Source organism: Fringilla coelebs (genome assembly GCF_963513975.1).
Source record: "Fringilla coelebs genome assembly, chromosome: Z".
NCBI classification, from domain to species: domain Eukaryota; kingdom Metazoa; phylum Chordata; class Aves; order Passeriformes; family Fringillidae; genus Fringilla; species Fringilla coelebs.
In genome coordinates this window covers 33877975-33898969 of record NC_140031.1, presented here as the reverse complement: position 1 = coordinate 33898969, position 20995 = coordinate 33877975, and the positions used below count along the sequence as shown (strand labels likewise).

Genomic DNA, 20995 nt, shown 5'->3' with positions numbered 1-20995 from the left:
GTGACATGGAAGTTACCTCCTTCAAACTGCAGTCTTTCTCAGCTTGCACTGTGTTTAACTGACAGCCTGGAGCACAGCAATACAAGATATTGCCAACCAACCTCTCGGGGGAGTTTCTGCCTTATAAGTTGGGAGCAAAATGTTGATCTCTGTGTGTTACACAAGAAAGTAATTCCTCTATCTCTGGAACAGAAGCATGTGAAATTCCTTCCATGTGTAAGGAGCTCCACGTGTAAGATGCTGTAGCTGGTACAAACCACAGGAAAAGCAAATCCAGAACCCGAGCACTGCTTTGATTTCCTTCCTAGGTAATTTCTCTATTATTTTAACAATAGCTTGTCTCAGCAGCCTGGCTTTTTTACCTGACCATCTTTCGCACAGTTTGTAGAAAATTACCTCCAAGTCTCTTGCCTTTGTCAGATTTGGACAAAATTAGCATGGAGCTCTGAAGCTATCAGGGAAGTGCAGTAGTATGACAATGCTCCTCTCGTCTCCATGGGAAACCATGTCCATAAATTCCACATAAGAGCAGACTGAGTGACACAACAACGTATGAACCAACCCACCAGCTGTTTTTGAATTTTTAGCAACTACAGACATTTTTTCTGAGTGAGTAACATTCTTGAATTACAGCTATGCATTCACACAGCAGTTATTTCTAGCTTGATTACAATTGCTGATGAGGATCCATGAATGTCTCAAAAATGGTCTCTTACATGAAGTGAGAGGAACCATGGTAAAAGGGAAGCAGGAGGGGTAGGACAGGTGCAAGGCTACTATGTAGCCACAATCTCACTCCCTTAAGTTCAAAGTACAATCTTAGGTAGGTAACACACCGAAGATGCCCAATCTGTTCTCCCAGATGTACACACTCTGACCCAGTTTTCTCTATTTGTGAAAACACAGGCCACTCATTTTTAACCATTTATTGTTTCTTGTCTTCATTGATTCACAGGCTTGCAGTTTTCAAATATTTGTTCTAGCTGCAAAAAATAGTTTGATACACAAAGTAATCACTATCTCACTAATTAATAATCTTCAATCTAATGCAGTCTCCCTCGTCCTCACTGAGTCAGAATTGCTGATAACTGTGTAAGGAAAAAATTATCCTTATAGTTCAAGGCAGTATACTGGCAGCTGCATTCTTCTCCCCAAACATGATGCCTGAAAAAGCAAACAATATTTGCTCCAAATACAGTTTAATGCTGCAAAGTATTACATGTTTTCCATAAACATTTAGTATACAGACTTAAATGGAGATGGAAAAAACCCCAACCCTACACCACTCCTTACATAGCACTTCTTGAGTCGTTAATGGCTGCGAGTTGGGCATTTGCTACCACTGAAAACTAACCTTCCTTTCGTAAAAAAACTTGAGTTTAACATTAAAGGAATTATGGATATCACATGTCAATATTTACAACACACTCAACACAGTATTGCATCCCACTAAATTGACTAAAATACTAACTGAAGCCAAACACCAGGAACTAACTCACTTCCTGCTGGCAGGGAAAGAAAACATTCTGGGGTTTTAAAACCTGAAGGTGCATATAAACCACTTTATACTGGAATGTAATACAGCTCCTTGTGCATACTCTATCAATCTGTACGATCCAGTGCACAAACCCTTCTGTATGTCAATCATATACTACTTTGAATACTAATATTATTGTGTAGGAACAATCTGTAAAACTGTGAATCTTGTAAAAATGGCATGTTTTTTATTTTTTAAATAAGTGTAGTTATATAGTTTCAGTTATATACGCTAATACTAATTTAATGTGAAGTGCAATAGCTAAATCTAAAAGTGGTGAGCTGCTGCTACAGAGAAATACTCCAACCAGTTCTACAGCGAAACTTTGAACAACACATAGTGACCTTTGTTCACAAAACCTCCCATAAAGGGCAAAAAGACTAGATAATAAAAATACAGGAGATTATTCTTAGCCTGTTATCCGCATTTATTTACTTTTTCAATAGCTGAATGCCCTACTAAGATTTTTTCAAACTACAAAATTACTTCTTTGTGAGTAGTCACACTCTGCAGAGTAGAAGACAGCAACTGACAGCAGATGAACTAGAGCCCTTTAAGTCAGAGGTTGCTTTCAAGCAAAATATTAAGTAGAAAGGCTCCAGTCTTTTTGAATAGTCCACTATGTCTGCAGTTATTAGCTTACCAAGCAATACTGAAAATAACTTATCATAACATAATAATTTAGCAAACACTATCAAAAAGTCTTACTCAAAGTAAGAGTAAGTAAGAGCAAGCAAAAGTAAATTTTCTGATGCCATGTTAGGCATCAGAAAACTTAGCTGGGTTCCAGCCAGCATCCTATCTGTATAAGGATCTAATAATATAACTTTTAATACCTGAGAAGTGTTTGAAGCTGAGCATTTTCATAATCGGGGAGAGGAAGGAAAAGGAAAAAAATAGCTGTGTTTCAAAGAGTAACAAACATCATTACATACATTTTTATAAACAGGTTTCATACAAAAATTGTATCACTGTGTGTCAAAAAAAAGATGTTTCAAATCTACTAGCAAGTGGAATAAATATGAACTGTTCCATCGGAAAGATTTTATACTGCTTTTATGATTTGGCAGTCATCCAACAGTAGTCTATTGACCTGTTTTGTAGGTCTCATGAAAAAGTCGTATCTCCCACCAACAATTTGCTTCAATTGCTTTCTAAGCATAAATTTTAATACAAAAGTTTTAAAGGTTTCAAAATGCTTGAAAATTAATTCAGCCCAAAGTTCTTGCTAAAAGCAACTTTCATAAAGATGATACAGTAAAGAGTACATTTTTGCATTGATAAAAAACAAGTACAACATAAGACATGTAAACAAAAGAGAAAATCATATTTCATGGTCTAATACTAAGAAAGGAAATAACCCTTATTAATCAAAGTGTACATCCAAAGCCTTAACCCATTTAGAGTTCTGATATTAGAGTTCTGAGGAATGTGAATAGACCCTTTTTTCTCCAAAACTGCAGCTATTAGCAGCTACAATACTTGAAAAATATGCCTAACTTTGCACAATTTTTTTAAACAGGCCTTGTATTAATTACTTGCAAGAACTATAGCCATTCCTGAACCTCAACACTAATAATCTTAAAACTAAATGGACCTAGACATCCCTTATCTTTACAAAATGGACTGAAAAAAAACAGAAAATCAGAATCTTTTGCAAGAATGCAAGACTCAATATTACATCTCACTGCTCACTGAAATCTAGGTCTTCAGCTTGGTTTTAAGCAGTTATCTACTTTTTTCCTAAGTATAACCAGCAGAGCTCTGGACTATTTTTGACATCACTTGCAACGCATTGGTGAGAAGTCAGCTCTCAAATTAGATGTGCAGCTAGGCATCTATGAGTTTTTATAGTTTAATCACACTATCAATCAATGCTGACCTGAGATCGTACTGAAGGTAATGTTCACACTTCTGTGAATGTGAGCACTTCAATGCCAAATTCAAGACCAAACATGTCTCAAGAGGTAGAGGGAGTCTATGCCATTTCTGCAAGAAGGAAATATGCAGCATATAAGTATTCACAGGACAGTGGAAATACAATAAAATCCTCAAACTACTACACAGTTTTAGGGACTTCTGTCAGCTCCCTCTGCATTTACACTGCCTAATTGCACTTACAGAGTAATCCAGCTGCAAACACTCATCTCCTGTTGTACTTGGGGAAGCAACCATGTATTCTGTGATCCAAAGCAATGCACAGCCTGGGTGCCACACCTGGCTGGGTCTAGCGTGGGCTTCGAGCACACTCTTGTGGCCATGTGTAAGCGCAGCAAAATCAGAGCTAAGAAGGACACAAGATGATGGCATGTAGGCATCTTGGACTGCCTTCTTTCACAAAGAAAGTTACAAAAGAAGTGGATCAAGCACCAAAGGTGACCAACTACTATAAAAAGATCATTCCTTGACCCTAGTACTTGAAAAGAGCTTTTATCAAGAGAAATGCTACATCAAGAACACAGTGCAAATAAACAAAGAAGCCATTTTGTTACTCTAGTGTTCAAGTGCCCCCATCTTCCTGCTTCCTCTCTCTTCTTCAGAGAGGAATGAACACACTTCTCTCTTCTTCCTATGACACTTGAAGTGCTGCCTATCTTAGGAAAAAAAAGAAAATACAATACAAGTAATTTATCACTATATAAATATTGTCTGTGCTGGAATACAAGTTGAAAACACATCCCCATTCCATGGCGTCCAAGTTCATGTAATCTTCACAGATGTTTTTTTGTGTGCGCAGAGGAGGGTGACGTAGGGAACTCCAATGAATGCCCACCTTTCACTGGGCCAGAACTTTATGACAGGGCCCTGCTCAGGGATCTCAGAGGCAGCATCAAAGTAAGCAAAGCAGACACATCCCAGATATGCCGCAAGGCAAATCAAAATGTGCCTGAGAATAGCCACCCACACACCAAGATAGGGGAAAAAAAAAGGAAAGAAAAAAATAATCAGTAACATAAATTCAGTAAAGTAGTCAATTGTATCACCATATTTTAAAATCAGTTTGTCCTTCAGCATCTTCTCACAAGCCCCCCATAGGATTGCTGTCTGTCCTTTGCATGGAGGCAAAGAATATTTGGAGAGGAAAACCACAAAACTGTAGTTTATCCCTGGTCTAAACAGGCGCCAGGTTTTTGGCTTCTCTCCACCTGTCATATTTGTGCAGAAATGCTGAGATGTGGCACCTCAAGTAAGTAACCATGATTTGCTGGGTGGTTAAAGAGAAAAGGCATCAAAGCCCTTTACTGCTTCTCCACTTCACCATCATTAACACTAATCCTCATTCATCATGAGGATTACCAGCATTATCAACGGCTGTTTAAGTTTTCATAGTCACAGCTATGGTTTTTAGTAACCAGTATGGCAAGGAATTTAGTTACAATTAATGAACCTAGTGGCTTAAAAATACGACCAGGCCTAAATCTGCCACCCTGAATAGTACAAGACTTGTTCTGGGCTTATAAAATCTTACTATATACATTCTGTCTGTAACTAACCAGAAATAGCCACCAAGCAGCACAGAAGGATAATGTAGTGAGAATGGATCACATTTGAATCAAACTCTGAACTTTATACACAACACTTACCATACACAGTGCAAATAGGGAAAGTTAAATGAGGACCAGATCTCACAAAATGCTTTGTCACTGATCCAGCAGAAAAGAGCTAGCATCCACCAAAGACCCGAAAAGAGACCCAGTTTGTATACACGCAGGTTTTCACATCTAAGGAGAAAAACATAATATTTATAAAACAATGCCAGACATGCATCATTAAAATGACTCCACCATAAATGTAATTAAAATATTATCTTCACTTACAGTCTGGCTCTGATACAAGGCAGAGATGAGGTAACAAAGCAAACCTTATCAGTAGCTGTGGTTTGGGTATTGTCTTAAATACCAGTGTACCAATGGTGGGCAAACATCAAACTATTCCTGTACCTAGGAAGGGGTGTAACTAGTGATTAGTTACACATGCTGTTCATTAACAACCAGCCATGCAGTAAATGCTCAGATTTGCTTGTATTTGTTACTGTATAAAGACTTCTGTTAATGCTAAGGCTTTTATATTCCTCAGTGAGAGGTACTACTGTTCCCAAAAGCACTAAACCACGCACCTAAGCAGATAGGCACATGCATCAATTTTGTTTATCTGATGGATAAAACAAGACTACTGAGATGGAGTACTTGTGTGCTCTGACAAAGGAAAGGGTGGGTGTCTTGAGAATATGAGGGTTTCCTGGACATATCTGAAGGATATAAACACATGCAATTGCATCCCATTTAAGATAATGGATCCCAATGCACTATGTTCTCTGTTTAATAAAACAGTTATTCAGATGTTAGCATTTCTGCAAACACTTGTGAACTCCAGTCATTTGCTATTTAAGGGACACTTAAGTACACACTTCCAGCAGCATAGTCTTCTGATATCTTGAAACCCCCAAAAAAGCATTTCAGCTTTTCTTCAAACCAATGCAATATTGATTGATTCAATTTTACAAAGATATCTCCCTTTCTATCCTAAGGAATATTTTAAACTTTTAACTAGCTTAACCTTTTAGTCAAGGGAATAAAGGAACCTGCAATAATGAAACAAGGATCCTGCCACAGTCAGATTTCTAGTAGAAGAATCAAATAATAATGCTCTTTTGATCACCTCTTACCCACAATATTTCCCAGCCATGCACTCTACCTTACCAGGTCCACATCTAAGAATTTAAATGCTCTTTTGTGACAATATTAGCTTCTCATCAAAGACAAACATAAAGCAAAAAAATTTCATTTGAAAACACAGTGGTTTTGATTCCTCAGAATTCTGTAAAAAATTGACACAGCCTAGAATAGGAATAACAACAAGAAGTTTTGGTCTACAATATCAAAAACTTCAGCATGGAACAGAAGCAACTTTTCTTCCCTAAATATCTATTTCACAGAAAAATTTCCACTGCAGCCCACCAGACTTGGATGTGAAGTCCACTCCTGGCTATGGTAGCAGAGAATGGAAAAATAGCAAACCTTTTAAGTAATGGTTAGATTCATTTTCCTCCTGCAAAAGGGGATGAGATGACTCCTTACCTCAGTTTACAAGAATGTAACCCCTTAGATTTCAAAAGGATCAGCATAGCTTAAAATAAAAGCATAGCTTAAAATAAAAAATACATTTTTATTTGTCTTTTGCACTTACAAATTCATCCACAAATATCAGTGTTATTAAACCATCTCAATGCACAGCCAGAGACGGCACTATGTCAATTCTGGTCCCTTTTTATTCACCAATTGAAAAAGAAGGTCTATCCTCCCTAAAAAAACACAACCAGGAAACTCCAGACATTTTATTAATATATGACTGTCCTGGGGTGACTTTGTGATGCTAGATTTCCTCCCAAATCTGTCCCAAACCAGGACAATGACCTGCAGAAAGAGTTTAAAAAACCAAATACCTATAGGCATACCAATTCCTAGATATGAAACAACAGCACTCAAAGTTAGGAGACACTAACTTGTCCTTTCAAGTTTCTCAGGAGCTCATGCCTGGAAAACTTTTATAGAACTGACAGAGAATTCACAGATTATCCTGTGCCAGACGTCCCTTTGCCTGTCAGTAGTTCCTTTGTGCCATCATCAAAATGAGACACCACCAATAATGTTCCACTACTGACCTTGTCCACAACTAACTTGTGTGCTGTTTCCAAGTGTCTTTGACCACAGAAATACACAGAAGGATGCCTAAAGAGAAAAGACTCACTAACACCTTTACAAAACACTGTTTGGAGAGGCTTCCATTGTATAGCAGTAGCAGGTCAGGGTAATGTAGCAAACAGAAAAGTCTATATTCTAACAGATGCAATTAGAATGAAGACATTTTGTTCTAACTCATTTTGATGGACATATGCAACATATAAGGGAAGCATAAGTTGTAAAATCTTTCTCAGACACTGGAGAAGAGGTGAAAAAGACAAGTTCAAATGCTAGTACTCCTCTGGTCCTTTTCACAGTGGGTGAAGACATGCAAAAAAAGTCTCTGGACAGCTGCTGGTACCATTATAACAGAACAACTCCCTAAAATGTGGAAATCAGCCTCAGGTTCTTTTCTATTTGCATTCTGGCTTTATGATTTCTACAGCCTTGACTGACACCTATCCTCCAAAATGTAGTGATTAACCTTCTCTTTGTCACTCTGACTCCATCACATTATTCATATCAGATGACAAAGGCATGCAAGACTCACGATACAACTTTGGGAGTTGGAACATCTTCCACATGTAGTTATGCCTTGCTCCCACTAGCATCCAGACTGCAACCATGCCATCACCTCATCCTTATGCACACTATACAGTAAAAATGCTGTCCATAAAGCGAAACCCAGGCCCTCATTTCACAATAAATAAACAAATTTCAGTTAAATCAGGTTGCAGCAAGAGGTATGTTGCAAGAACAAACAGAAAATATCTGACCTACTATAAAGTCCTAGGGAAAAGAAATCCTTGTCAAAAAATGTCAGAACTGCCAAAAAAAATTTATAGTAGATTTGCTCTTGCTTCTGGTAGAAGCATTTCTGATCTGCTGTGACAAGCACTGAAGCTGGATATGGTGTATCATCTCACAGTGTCCTAAGGATCTGACAAGGCAATGCTGCCTGCATTCTGGAGAACAGTACTTACCTCTTCAACTCAGCAATGAGCAAAGCTGTGCAGGGAACTCCCAGCGTCATTAGAGAGATGTTGTTAATGGCAGGCTTAATGAAGGCCAGGCAGGTGGTAACTCCAGACAGGACACCCACAGCAGCTTTAAATCGGCTCCTGAGTAGAGTTTATACGGGCAGAAAAACTTATTTTAATTCAAAACTTTTAATTACTAAACCCAGAAATTTCAACATTATTTTAATAAGGTAACAAAATCGAGGTCTATCTCTGCACACAGCACTGTACTTCTTCAAAAATGTTCTGTCTCATCCTTCTCAGGCTCTAAACATAGATTTTTAGGTTATTTTCTTATTGTTAATGCCTCCACTTCTACAGCTATATTACAGTACGCTTAACTTTCCTTCATCTCTTTAGAGCCCTCAAAGATACTGAAACTTACATGCCAAATTGGAACATTTCCTTAATCAAATTCAACAGTAGGTAAGAAATTCTCAGACTTTTTTGTAAGACCAAGATTTGGTATATTCTTAGCAAATATGAAATCACTATTGTGTCCTATGTGGACAGCCTGACAACTTATAAATTAAATATATGTTAACTGTTGTTTAAACTCCAGGTCTGCACTTCAAACAACCCACATCCACTCTACGGCTGAGGAAGACGATCACCCCACTGCTTTTTAACTACTGGTCCATAGCTTTTTTAAATTGTTGTCCAAGGATGGCCTCCTATGTTTGAAGTAGGGTCTCAATATATTTGCACGGTACCATTCCACAGCCACAAGTGACAGGCTAATTTCATTTGCCCTTTGCTTTAAAGTTTTTCATTCTGCTGGAAAGCAACAAGTTACTTAAATAGGAAGTTCTGATATGACATTAATGTCTCAATGAATAAACACATCACAAATTGGTCATGATAGATAATAACATTTTCAGCATTGAAAATTCAAAGTGTGATGAGGATGATGAAAGTGAGCAGTACAGCTGTGAGCACACGATAGACATAATACTAGAGGATTAGTCAGGCAAAGCAAAAAACTTGGAAATATTAACCAAACCTGTTCTAGGTTAGGGCTTTGTCTTGGGTTACAATGTAAGGTATGCATTCTATCACCACCTGTAGCACCTTCTGATGAGCTGTTAATGGTCAGTTTCCAACAGCTGCCCAATGCACACTCAGCCTAAAGCAGAGTCATCTCTGCTCAGGGGCCATCAAGGACTCCTCAGAATGAGTCATAGAATTACATCATCCCATTGTGAGATATCCACACTGGGGGACCCTGTCTATAATCTGGGACCTGAGATACCAGGATACCACAACTGGATTCCCAGAGGACAAGAGCTCTCAATAATCACCACTGGACCTCCAAAGAACCAGACCTTTCTACAGGATCACCACTTCCACAAGACTACATCCCTCACTCCAGTGGGACAGCTGCCACCACCCTAACAAAGAGGGTCATATTCTGACTTTGTCAGTTTAAGCCAGTGTTTCTGTACTATTGCGTTTATCGCAATTTTTTTGTATTAAACTGTAATTCTTACTTGGAATCCCTTGCAATGTGTTTGTGTGGAGTTAATTCCTGTTGGTTTGCCTTCAAACTAGCACAGGTTTGCTGCCCAGAGTGTCTGCATACTTCAGAAAGGAATCAAGACCTTTCCTAAAAAGTAACTGTTTTAACACATTCACTGAGAAGTGGAAGGATATGACAGGATCTTTCATCTCAGTATTTAGAGTTTTAACACAAAGTTAAACAGAAACAGTATTTTACCCCAAAAGTGTTGTTATTCCTTTACAAACCAATAGCTTAGCATCCTGGTCCATACTATGAACCTACCCTGCAATATCAGAAGACACTGACAAAATGTAACCTCTAGGCACCTGGGAGCTCCCATAACCTCTAGGCATCTGGGAACTTACAGAGTTCACATAAATTACACATAAATTTAGAACTCTGAATTCTTCACTTGAACTGAACATCGAAGAGTCACACCATAAACCAAGACACCAGTAAAGCTTGTTAAGTTGATGATGTTCTGTAATAACACTATACTGTAATATGCAGAAGGACTAAATTTAAACCAATACAACAAAGCCATTAAACCACATAGAATCATAGAACATGCTGAGTTGGAAGGCACCCAGCAGGATAACACCTTCAGTTCCCAGCACTGCACAACACCATCCCCAAAAAATCACACCATGTGCCTAAGAGCACTGTACAAATGCTTCTTGAACTATCAGGCTAGAGCTGTGACCACTTCCCTGGGGAGGTGTTCCAGCGCCCAACCACCCTCTAATTAAAGGTGGTATCCCTTTTCCTGATATCCCATCTAAACCTCCCCTGACAGCTTCAGGGCATTCCCTCAGGTCCTGTCACTGGTCACCACAGAAGAGAGACTGGCTCCTGCCTGTTATAAATTATTGACTCAAATTAAAAAAATTTGACAAAGATGTATTAATTACAAATTGTCAAAAAAATCCGCTACAGCCAAGACAGCGTCAACTCTGGAATTTGGCGCTGGGTGAACCTGGATCCGACTGACAGAGTGCCAGCATTTCCCTGGAGGTTCACCCAACCTTCTCGTACAGCCCGCTTATATCCCCTATATTCTCCCTGAGGCCTGAATAACACAGGATGTCCCTTGTGTTTCTTCATATGTAGAGTTCGAACATAGGGATGCAAAGGTCAGTCCTGGTGCTTCTACAGTCCTCTCACAGTCCTCTTGGTCCTTCCTGGATGTTCTTTTCACATGGATGGCCGAGTCCATACAAATGTAAAAGGTGTGCCTCCATGTCTGTATAGCTGTCTTTCACATGTACTTGGGTGGTGCCGGTGTTTTGGGACAACTGATGTAATCAGCTCCTGGCATTGCTTTCTTGAATAGTCGAGGAAGATGACGTTCATGGCCCAGGAAGGCTTCATTCTTCGGCTAAAGACTTGATATTATCTTTAGCATGTTCCAGGAACTGCTTGAATAGGAATGAGACCCTGCTCCCGGCTGGAGTGGTCAAGGGCATGTGGTGGATTAATGTAATATTTTATACATACACATATTTACTTACAGCATGAATTAACCATACATATATAACATGCCCTTTCTCTTGCCCTCATTAGGGTGTCAAAGACTACAATGAGGTCTCCCCTCAGTATTGTCTTCACCAAACTGAACGAACTAAGTGACCTCAGCCACTTCTCACACAGCTTCCACTCAAAGTCCTTCACCATCCTCATTACCCTCCTTTGGATGCTCTCTAATGTTTTTCTTATATTGCAGTGCCCAAAACTGCTCCCAACACTTGAGGTGAGGCTGCTCCAGCGCAGAGCAGAGCAGGACAATCCCCTCCCTTGCCTGGCTGGCAATGCTGTGCCTGATGCACCCCAGGACAGGGTTGGCCCTCCTAGCTGCCAGGGCACTGCTGACCCATGTTCAACTTGCCACCAACCAGGACCCCCAGGTCCCTTTCCATGGCACTGCTTTCCAGCAGTTCATTCCCAGTCTATCCTTATATTCAGAGTTGCACCATCTCAGAATCCAGCAGTTTCCCTTGTTGAACTTGTCCTGGTTGGTGATTGCTCTCATTTGTGCAGGCCTCTCTGCCCTCAAGGGATTTAACAACTCCTCCCAATTTAGTAGGGTCATCAAACTTACTTAGTATTCCTTCCAGTCTTGTGTCAAAGTCCAAGTCATTTATGATGATGTTGAAAAGAAGTGGGTCATGCACACAGGCTCTATACAGTAATTATAGGTACACTGCACCCAGTGCAAGCTATTTTGAGGTATGGTCAGTCTAGGCACCAAATTTCTCTTCATGCATTCACAACTTCTAATCTGGCATATTGTCAAGAATAAACCAACCAACCAACCAACCCAACCATCAAACAAACAACTAAAAAACTCCTGCAGAGAGTAACAGTGTAAGAGGCAAATGGCAACAGTCTTAGCAATCTTCAGAGAGAACAACACTGATGCGGCAATTCAAGCCTCTCCATTACCTCAACTTCTTTAATGCATAAAAGAACAACAAAGTATTTTTATGTGGAGGAGAGGGGGAACCACAACCAAATGGTTTAAACTGACTATAAAGTATTTTTTTAAACCTGCAAGAAAAAGAAAAAAAAAATCCCTTTACAACAATAGGTTTCTAAAGAAACACTTAACCTTTGAATACCTAAACACCATCCTTAACCACTGTTTCAAAAATTCAGATGAACATTCAGCTGACTTCCATAGGTTCACTTGTATATACCCTTCAGGATATACAAAAGGAAGAGTGAAAGATGGCTTCTCCTACATTAGCTGTAAGTTATATAAACTACTCATCATAAAAGTCTCCCTAGAATCAACAAGAACAGACAATTCCAGAGGCAAGTCATCTCATCTATCACCCGAAGTTACAGGACATAAATCCTACAACCAGGAAGTGCTGACTCAGGAATTTTAAACAAAATGGGCTGAATAAGATACAAGCAACTGGAAGACAATGGAGTGAGAAAAAATAGCAGTGACAGTGGTAAGTTTGATAACTTGGCGCCATTATGTGCTGGTTTAGGTGTTAGCACAGGAAGTTTCAAAAAACATGAAACGTATCATTGTATGATTACCTGTCATTTCGAAAAACTCTGGGCAGGTATCTCCTAGGGAACCACATGGCAAGAGCACACATCAGAACCCAGAGAATAGCCAGCTCATCCAGCATCTGGCCCAAGAAACTGAGAGTAGCATGAAAATAAACAGATCCAATTCCTGGACGAATGAATCAAGAGATAGTATTATGAACAACTGCAGTACCAGAATAGACTGAAACATCCTGCTCATGCTCAGGACTTCACAGGAAATGGTAGCTACTGGAAATGGTCTACAAAAGGTTATAAAAAACACCAACTTTACTAAGAGGCAATCCAAGCCATCATACTCTTGCTAATCATGAAGAAAAGTACATTATAAAAGTAGATTACAAAAATAGCAGCTAAAAATGTCAGCTCCTACTGGAAAAGATGTGACTGAAGAAATACCAGGTGGAAAAGTATAAAGCAAAACCAATTAAGAAGTAAATGCCAAATGCTGCTCTGGAGTTTTCTCAATAGCACAAGAATGGGTAAGAAAAGAGAAAAAGCAGCATCTGATGACTACTCCATGATACAGATTTGCAGGTAGAAAGTGTCACACTACCCCAGAGGGCTCTGATTATCCCCTTGAAGTGCCTCTAGGAATGAACAAACTTCAGAAACTCACATCTGCATCTCTGGGCCTCCTCAGTACAAACGCTATTCCTCTCTTAAGTTGCACTGGCACTTCACCTCTTATTTAGGCAATGAGGGTCAGCACTGCTTTAGAGTAAACCCAAACAAAAGAAAAAAAAAAGTATGCGAGGAAGGATTGGAAGGGAACGCGACTATGGTGAAATTTCCCACCAACCTCAGTTTGCAAAAGGCATTTTCCCTCCAGAAATTATGGCTGCTTTGGCTTTAAGCAAATACAAGTAAATTCTTCCATAGATGTCAGGACTGATTTGTTTTAAAAAACAGTCAAGTACAAGCAGGAAAAACTGATGACCTCTCTCAGTTCACACATGAGTTGGCAAATACAGAGTAATCAACTTACCAACCACGACTAGCAGAATCCATATTAAATATATTCCACTGTTGAAGCAGATTGCGTATTGACGGAACAAGCACATACATATGGGTGGTAAAATGAAAAACAAGATGTTGCTTATCTAGGAAAAAAAACCAAACAGTCTCACAAAGACAGAAAATAAACAAATCTTAAATATCCATAGGCTTTCTATAATAACAGTTTGTCACTCAATGAAGCCCCAGTTCAATAAATTATGACACCCTGTTTCTGCCTATGCGGAGCTGTTTTTGCAAAAGCATCAATATGTTTTGTTTAACACCATTAAATTAGCAACAGCATAAAACCTTTCAGCAATGTAAAATGTGGCTATTCAAGTCACAATTCAATCCCCAAAGGAGTTTTATTGAGAATCTTTATTCAAGACTGTGGCAATTCAGAAAGTGTACAAGATCAAGCTATTGAGGACCAGTGACCTGTCCTCTCAATGGCTATCAAGCCTAGCATGGAAAAAGCATTAGAAGTACTGACACAAGGCAGAGCTAGACAAGCTTTGTGGAAGTCAATTTATTGAGCAATAGTTATTGTCTGGAAGGTCTGAAATACAACACTAGGCTACGAGTTAGAACCCTTTTTGCACAGGATTAAGAGAGCCTGGAGCTTTAAGTCCTTTTACATTTCAATTTTTTTCCTTTGGTTCTCTACTACAGAACAAGATTGAAAACTAGTTATAGGAAGGTGGAAAGGCTATAATTAGGACCACTGCTAGGTGGTCTAATTTTTTAAAATTTAATATGCTTGATTTGAATGAAGACATGTTTTCTGTTTTTTCTTGCTTACAAACAATCTAAAACATGATTCTGTAAATACTGAAAACACTTTACTATCAATTAGCAGAACTGTCATTGTAGTAGTGATCACTTGGGTCTTCCCAGGAGCTGCCAGTGCTGAGGGCCAGCCATGGCACAGTAATTGAGCAGTAATTGAAAAGACTCTACTGCTGCTTCACAATGGGTGAAAAGACAGGAGGAGTCTCCAGCCTCAGCTTTCTCATGTTTGCCTGCTGAGCCCAAGCACAAGAGAATATCACCCTCAACAAAACTGCTCTGAAGTTGATGTAGAAAATAACGCTGGGTCAACAATATTCCTTCGGGATGGATCGCCTCTTCACAGGTTACAAACTTGTGCCAATAATAATGAAAATTTAGTGGAGAAATAGTTCAAGAATAACACAGGAATTTTTTCATTCAGCTACTGTTGTCAACCTCTTAACACGGTCTGAGAACAGATTTTAAGAGGCAGATCAAGTTGTTCTAACTCACGTAAAGGTAAAGCAACCTACACATTCAACAAAACAGGTTTACCTGAGCAACTTTCATTCGCAAAAAACCCCACCCAGACTCCATGCAGCAGAGACTGTCAGCAAAGTTGGGAATACAGTCATGGACCAGGATCCCAGCGCATGATGTGCTGGTACATTCACAGAACAGGAAGACTTCCCTCACTCCAAAGCAGGTAGGAAGCATATACAGCGACAGCAAGGATGATGGAATATGAATGTGTCCTCTGGGGGCCTGGGAGTGCCCTATGCATTTTAGGCTTTTAGACACAGTTAGGCTGAAAGGAGGTGTCAAGAGGCGACAAAAGGTGGTTATAAATCAAGTGGTTTGGAAGGAAACTTTTCCATCTCTACAGCTGAAATTGAACAATCAAGAAAATCAGAACAGGCAATCACAATCTATCAAAATTTGGCTAGAAAGTCCTTATGCCACCTAGGAACAAGATGATAAAGGACACACTAGATCTACTTACCTCAGCTGTCACAATGTATATTTATACAAGTGACTAGCCAACAAGGGAGCAGTTCTGTGCTACGGTAGTGCTCCTCTGGGAATTAACTCCCACTCATGCTAAGGTTCTGCCTGCAAATGCAAAAAACCCCTTGCAACTGGAGACTGAGCGTGACTTGTACTCCTCACACTGGCCATCAGGAGGATTTCCTAACATCTCAGAAGCTAAGTACTAAAAAATATTAAAGTATGGCTTCAAAAAGTATGCTGCATGTGCATTTTTTTATATTAATACATAATTGGCCTCCAAGATTTGGTAATGTGCAATTCAAATACTTTGATAATTACGATAAGTGCAATAAGCGCAAAAATTTACATCAGTAGTCCAGAAGATTGGCATCTGCAAAAGGCAATGATTAGATGTTACAGTTATGGAAAATCGGCAAGCAGCCCTTCAGTAACAGTCCATTCTTTTGGCTTCAGTGAATTCTGGACTTTAGTTTTAATTTTCAGTTAATTAATTATATTATAGAAATTCACTACATGGGCCTATAGGACAGACAGAATGGTCTTGCTTAGATCACGATCATACAACTTCACTCACATCTGGACACTGTCTTGACACAGATGTTTCCTGCAATCCTATCAAAGCTCATGTATTCATCACTATAGATTACATCTCCCAGAGAGCAGCTGCAGAATTCAGCTACCACAGAAAAAGCTACTGCACCCTGTCCTGAGCAGAAAGCAAAACTGGACTAAAGTAGCTGCCAGTAACATCAGAGGGTGTGTATCCTCCATATCCTGGTACCTAAATATGACATTCACATACACTAAAACTCTTCTGTGGTTAAAAAAAGGATGCGGTAGGGAGAGTACAAGTATTCTCTCAAACTCTTAAGACTACCTCATAACTTTTTACAACTTTTATTTCCATGCCACTAGGGAGCAAAAGAAGAAGAATAAAACCCTGGCAATTCCCTTAGTAAATGGAAATGACAAGCACAACTAAATGCAACATATTGAATTGCTAGATACTGACCTTCCCAGCCAACAGGAAAAAAAAAGTGTTTTCAGGTATTTAAAGCATAAGCAATATCTTTTATTTTGTAAATACCTCTTCAGAGAGAAAATTGTTCTGATCATTTGGAGGCATTTGTTATGGTGTGGAGTAGGGTTACACTGCATCAGAATATATTATTCATTTCAGAAGGAGAAAAAAGAAAAATATACTGTTTTTATAACTATTCCTTCAATTTGAGCTATGGATTGTTTTGTGTCCTCTACTGAAAAAGTGTAAGACCTGAATCACTTTAGCTAGACAAAAATCTAGCTTGTGTATGTTTAAAAAAATTAGTTTGATCAATTTATACAAAACCTCTGAACAGATTTCTCCTACAGATTTAATTCAGTTGAATGCCCTTTGTTTTCTGCTTAAGTCCCACCAGAATAAATAATTAATTTTTTGAAAAATACATAAGAGGCAGATAAGCTGTTCCAGTTTTGTGCTTACATGAATATTGTGTGAGACCTCAACCACAACTCTGACCTCAGCCAAAGCAATTTAAAATGCGGATTAGCAAGGTTTTAATCTAAAGCTTAAGGACCCAGGTGCCAGATTCAGGTCTGCTGAAGAGTGCTTTCTGGAACTTCGAGGGAGTTTGAATCAGTCAGAACAAACCTCCCCTCAGATGGAATAAAATTAAGATGCCACCTAATGTACCTTTTAGAGTAGAGCCAAAACCTTATAACTGTCCTGTAAGCACCTGGTTTTTTAAGGACACAGTTGCACAATCCCATCAATCCCCTGCAACTCACTGTTTTAATTTTCAGAAGTTGCTAACAGAGAAATCAAGCCCTAACAATGACTTGGTATAACTGAAGAGAGCCTAAACATGACTACCCTCAACACTTTTTCTCCTCCCCTTTCAGTGTACAGCTTACTGATTTGTACACAGCTGCCACAACACAGCAGGCTTCAGGGCAAACTTTCTTCTGTGTCTGTCCACCTGCCTGAAGCCTCAGTTATTCCTCTGGACACAAGTGCAGCTTCTAGCATTTTGGCAAGCTTCTATACCACTGCTTATCAGCTCAGTACAGTGCTGCGATTTAATCCCACCCAGCAACTATGCACTGCCCAGCTGCTTGCTCACTCTCTTCAGAGCAGGATGGTGGAAAAAATCAGAAGGGTAGATGTGAGAAAACTTGCGGGGGGTTGAGATAAGAACGGTCCCAACAGGGAAAACATAAGCTCTTCACACAGCTAAGTGAAATAAGGAATTCATTCAGCACTCCCCATGGATAGGCAGGTGTTCTCCATCCCCAGCAAAGCAGAGCACTGTCACACATAATAGTGACTTGGAAAGACAAATGGCCTAAAGGCCCCAACTGCTTCCTTCTCCTTCTTCCAGCTCTACATGCTGATCATGATGATATATGGCCTGAGAAATCCAACAAGTGAGTTGGAATCAGTTGTCCCAGCTGCGTCCCCTCCAAAGCTTTCTGCACCCCCAGCCCACTTGCTAGTTGGGTGAGGTGAGGAGCAGAAATGGCCTGAGTAAGCCCTGCTCAGAAGTAATGAAAACATCCCTGAGTTACCAACCCTGTTTCCTGCACAGAACATCCCCCATACCAGTGTCTATACGGAAAATTCACTCTACCCCACACTGAACCAGTGCATACAGTAGAAGGATACCCATCCCCCTGCATAGCTGGCTCTAAAACACATTTGCTGTCTTCAATAACTTGTTTATCCTGACCTTTTCCTGCCTTTGTTTTTGGTTCTTGCACAGTGACATCACACACACAAAAAAAGCCGACAGTTTCCTTCACACACCCTCAAAATTCTTCAGTGGCATGGACCAGCCACCATCTTTAGGACTTTGGCAGCTAAGTTCAAGAAGAGAACAAGTTAGCAATGTACACAGTGCACCATGGAATTACTTGCTCTGTATGTGCAGAACCTCCCGGGATACACACTCCAGCCAGGGAAGCCAGACACGTACTTTTTCTTCCACTATGTGCTGGCAGACAAAGGAAGCCAGATACCTACTTTTTCTTCCCCTATGTGGAAGAAAGGGAAACACAGTTCAGACAAGGATGGAATTTGGGGAAAAAAAAATAACCTGCCCATTTTAAAGTATAAAAGAGACAAAGCAGAAGCTCCAGCTCCTCATTTGTGCACACACTATCTCCTAGAGAATAGAAAACAGACGGCATTTGCAGGTTTGCTCCAGGACAGGTGATTTTCATGGAAGGGCAAACTACCTAAAAGCCCAATGGATTATCTTATTCTAGTGGATCTGTCACTGCCATTCTTTACATCAATAGGATGTCAGGAGCACTGCTCCCTTTCCAATCTGGCTCTGCTGCTGTGGCTGTTTTTGCAAGTTCTCTTCAATTGAGAGGTATTGGAAAGGTGAGAGAGGACTCAGGTGTAAACTATGACTAACTGGAAAGAAGCAACAATTATATTATTCCTCTTCCCTCTCTTCCATACTTCAGTTGCTTTCTTAAACAGGTATCCCTACCCCTTCCAAAAATACACTCTGGACTTCATCCTGCAACCCAAAGGCAAATTCTCCATGAAACCTTTGCCTTCTTGGAGTCAAACATGTCTGGGAGAAATCCAGTTTTGCCTCCAAACACCAAGGCACTTTTTAATATTGACCCATCACTGCCGTGCATGCCCATCAAGGCGCTGACACCTGTTTGTGTAAACGGGTGCTAGACCAGGGCAACCTAGCACCAAAAATTTGGTGCTTGGCAAGTCTCGACGAAGACGAGTTGAGGACCTGCTACACACTACTTACCGGTCGTACCATGACTAGTAAACCTCCCCATTTTATACTTGAAAAACTAGGAAAAAATTCCTTAATTTTAGGCATGCCAGAGACTGGAGGAAAAAAAAAAAAAAAGTCAACAGCCATAGAAGGGCATGCTACAATCTCACGAAATCTCCGCAGGAGACGGAGCTGGCAGGAAGCAGGAGCAGCCCGGGCTGCAGCGGGACCTGCTCGCCGCCGCCCGCCCGCCCGCAGCCCCCGGCGCCGAGGCAGCCGCCGCTCCCGCTCCGCCGGGCATCGCCACCGCCACCCACCGTGTTGTAGAATTCGGCGATGGCAGGCACGATGGTGTAGTTGTCCTCACACCAGTCCACCTCCGAGCTGCCGGCCCGCAGCGGGTCCCACCACAGCAGCGCGCCCATCGCGCCCGCCCAGCCGCCGCTCCGGCCCGGCCCGGCCCGGCCCTGCCCGGCGGCGCTGCGGGGCGGTGACCGCGCTGCCGCCCGCGCCTCTCCTCCGCGGCCCGCGCAAGGGGCGGGGCGGCCCCGGGCCGGCCCTCCACGGGCAGAGGTAACGGGGCACCGTTCTGCTTGGGTTTCCTGAGCCTTTCACGGAGGTGCCGGGCGGTGGAAGCGGCAGTTCCCCGCTCCCCGGCGGCTTTGAGCAGCCAGCTGCTCCACAGGCGTGGGCAGCATGCCCGCCTTCCTTGTACGCTTAGAGATATCTCACACAGAATTGTTATGTGTGGAATGGACCTCTGGAGATGATCCACTCCAACCCCTCTGCCAACCCCTCACCTAAAGCAGATGACACAGGCACCCGCCCAGGTGGATTTTGAGTGTCTCCAGAGAGGGAGACACCACAGCCTCCCCAGGCAGCTGTTCCAGTGCTCTGTCACCCTCAGTGTAAAGAAATTCTTCATGTTAAAGTGAAACTTCCTGTGTTTTAGTTTAGGGGCATTACTCTATGCTGCGCTACTAGGCACCACTGAAATCTGTTCTGGCGCCACCCCCTTGGCACCCACCTTTGAGATTTTTCAATGTATTGATCAGATCCCCTCTCAGTTCTCTCCAGACCAAACAGTCCCAGCTCCCAGAGTCTCTCCACCTAAGAGACATGCTCCAGACCCCGGACCATCCTTGTGGCCCTCCGCAGTACTTCCTCGTCTCTTTCGTGCTGCGGGGGCCAAAACTGGACAAAGGACACAGTGTCAGTTCCAGCCGTGGGATGGAGAGGAGCGGCCGCTCCCGGAACGCCCCTGCTCCCGTTCGCAGGGAAGCGCTGGACGCGGCGCCGGCAGGGAACCGGGAAGCCTATCTCGGCGGGAGATGCTCATACCGCGCAAACCACGCACCTTCCCCTGAGAACCAGTGCGTCGCGTATTGATGGCCCTCTTTTTACAGGTGCCAGTGCTCCCAGCCCCGGAGCGCCTCCGTGCTGTTCCACTGGCCGTTCCTAAGGAACACTTTCTCCCTGGCGAGCGGCGCCACAAGGAGCCGCTGACGGCCCCAGGCGGGAGCCAATCGCCCACAGCCGGCCGCTCGGGAAGGCCGGGGCCTGGCCCGACCGCTCCTCTCGGCCCCGCCCCTCGTCGTAAAAGCCTCGCTGGGCATTGGGCAGATTCGGTCACGTGGGACGCGTGTGGTACCGCTCTCGCG

General features: G+C 41.6%; 1 protein-coding gene across 7 annotated transcripts; it reads right to left on the bottom strand.

Annotated features, from left to right (window-relative positions):
* Window positions 1-936: 936 nt before the first annotated feature.
* ACER2 (alkaline ceramidase 2) lies at window positions 937-20624 on the bottom strand. 7 transcript variants are annotated; one of them, XM_084224777.1, is made up of 9 exons: window positions 19652-19787; window positions 18312-18441; window positions 13790-13904; window positions 12790-12931; window positions 8202-8339; window positions 5122-5259; window positions 3659-3821; window positions 3420-3526; window positions 937-1164 (listed from the first exon to the last, which is right to left on the bottom strand). In XM_084224777.1, exons 2-9 carry the CDS (start codon window positions 18348-18350, stop codon window positions 1065-1067), a joined length of 942 nt encoding a protein of 313 aa, XP_084080903.1. In that variant the 5' UTR covers window positions 18351-18441; window positions 19652-19787; the 3' UTR covers window positions 937-1064. The 7 variants fall into 7 exon arrangements, with proteins under 7 accessions (XP_084080903.1, XP_084080904.1, XP_084080900.1 ...); XM_084224776.1 differs by lacking the exon at window positions 18312-18441 and adding an exon at window positions 2374-2437 and having other exon boundaries at window positions 1107-1164; window positions 19652-19829; XM_084224778.1 differs by lacking the exons at window positions 18312-18441; window positions 19652-19787 and adding an exon at window positions 20362-20624.
* Window positions 20625-20995: the final 371 nt, after the last annotated feature.

Coding starts and splice junctions, on each gene's coding strand:
- ACER2 (XM_084224774.1), bottom strand. CDS start 19,759: ATGGGCGCGCTGCTGTGGTGGGACCCGCTGCGGGCCGGCAGCTCGGAG. Junction 12,932..13,789: donor GATTCTGCTAGTCGTGGTTG/GTAAGTTGATTA, acceptor TCATTCGTCCAG/GAATTGGATCTGTTTATTTT. Junction 3,822..5,121: donor CCCTATTTGCACTGTGTATG/GTAAGTGTTGTG, acceptor TGTCCTTCTTAG/CTCTGATTTTGCTGCGCTTA.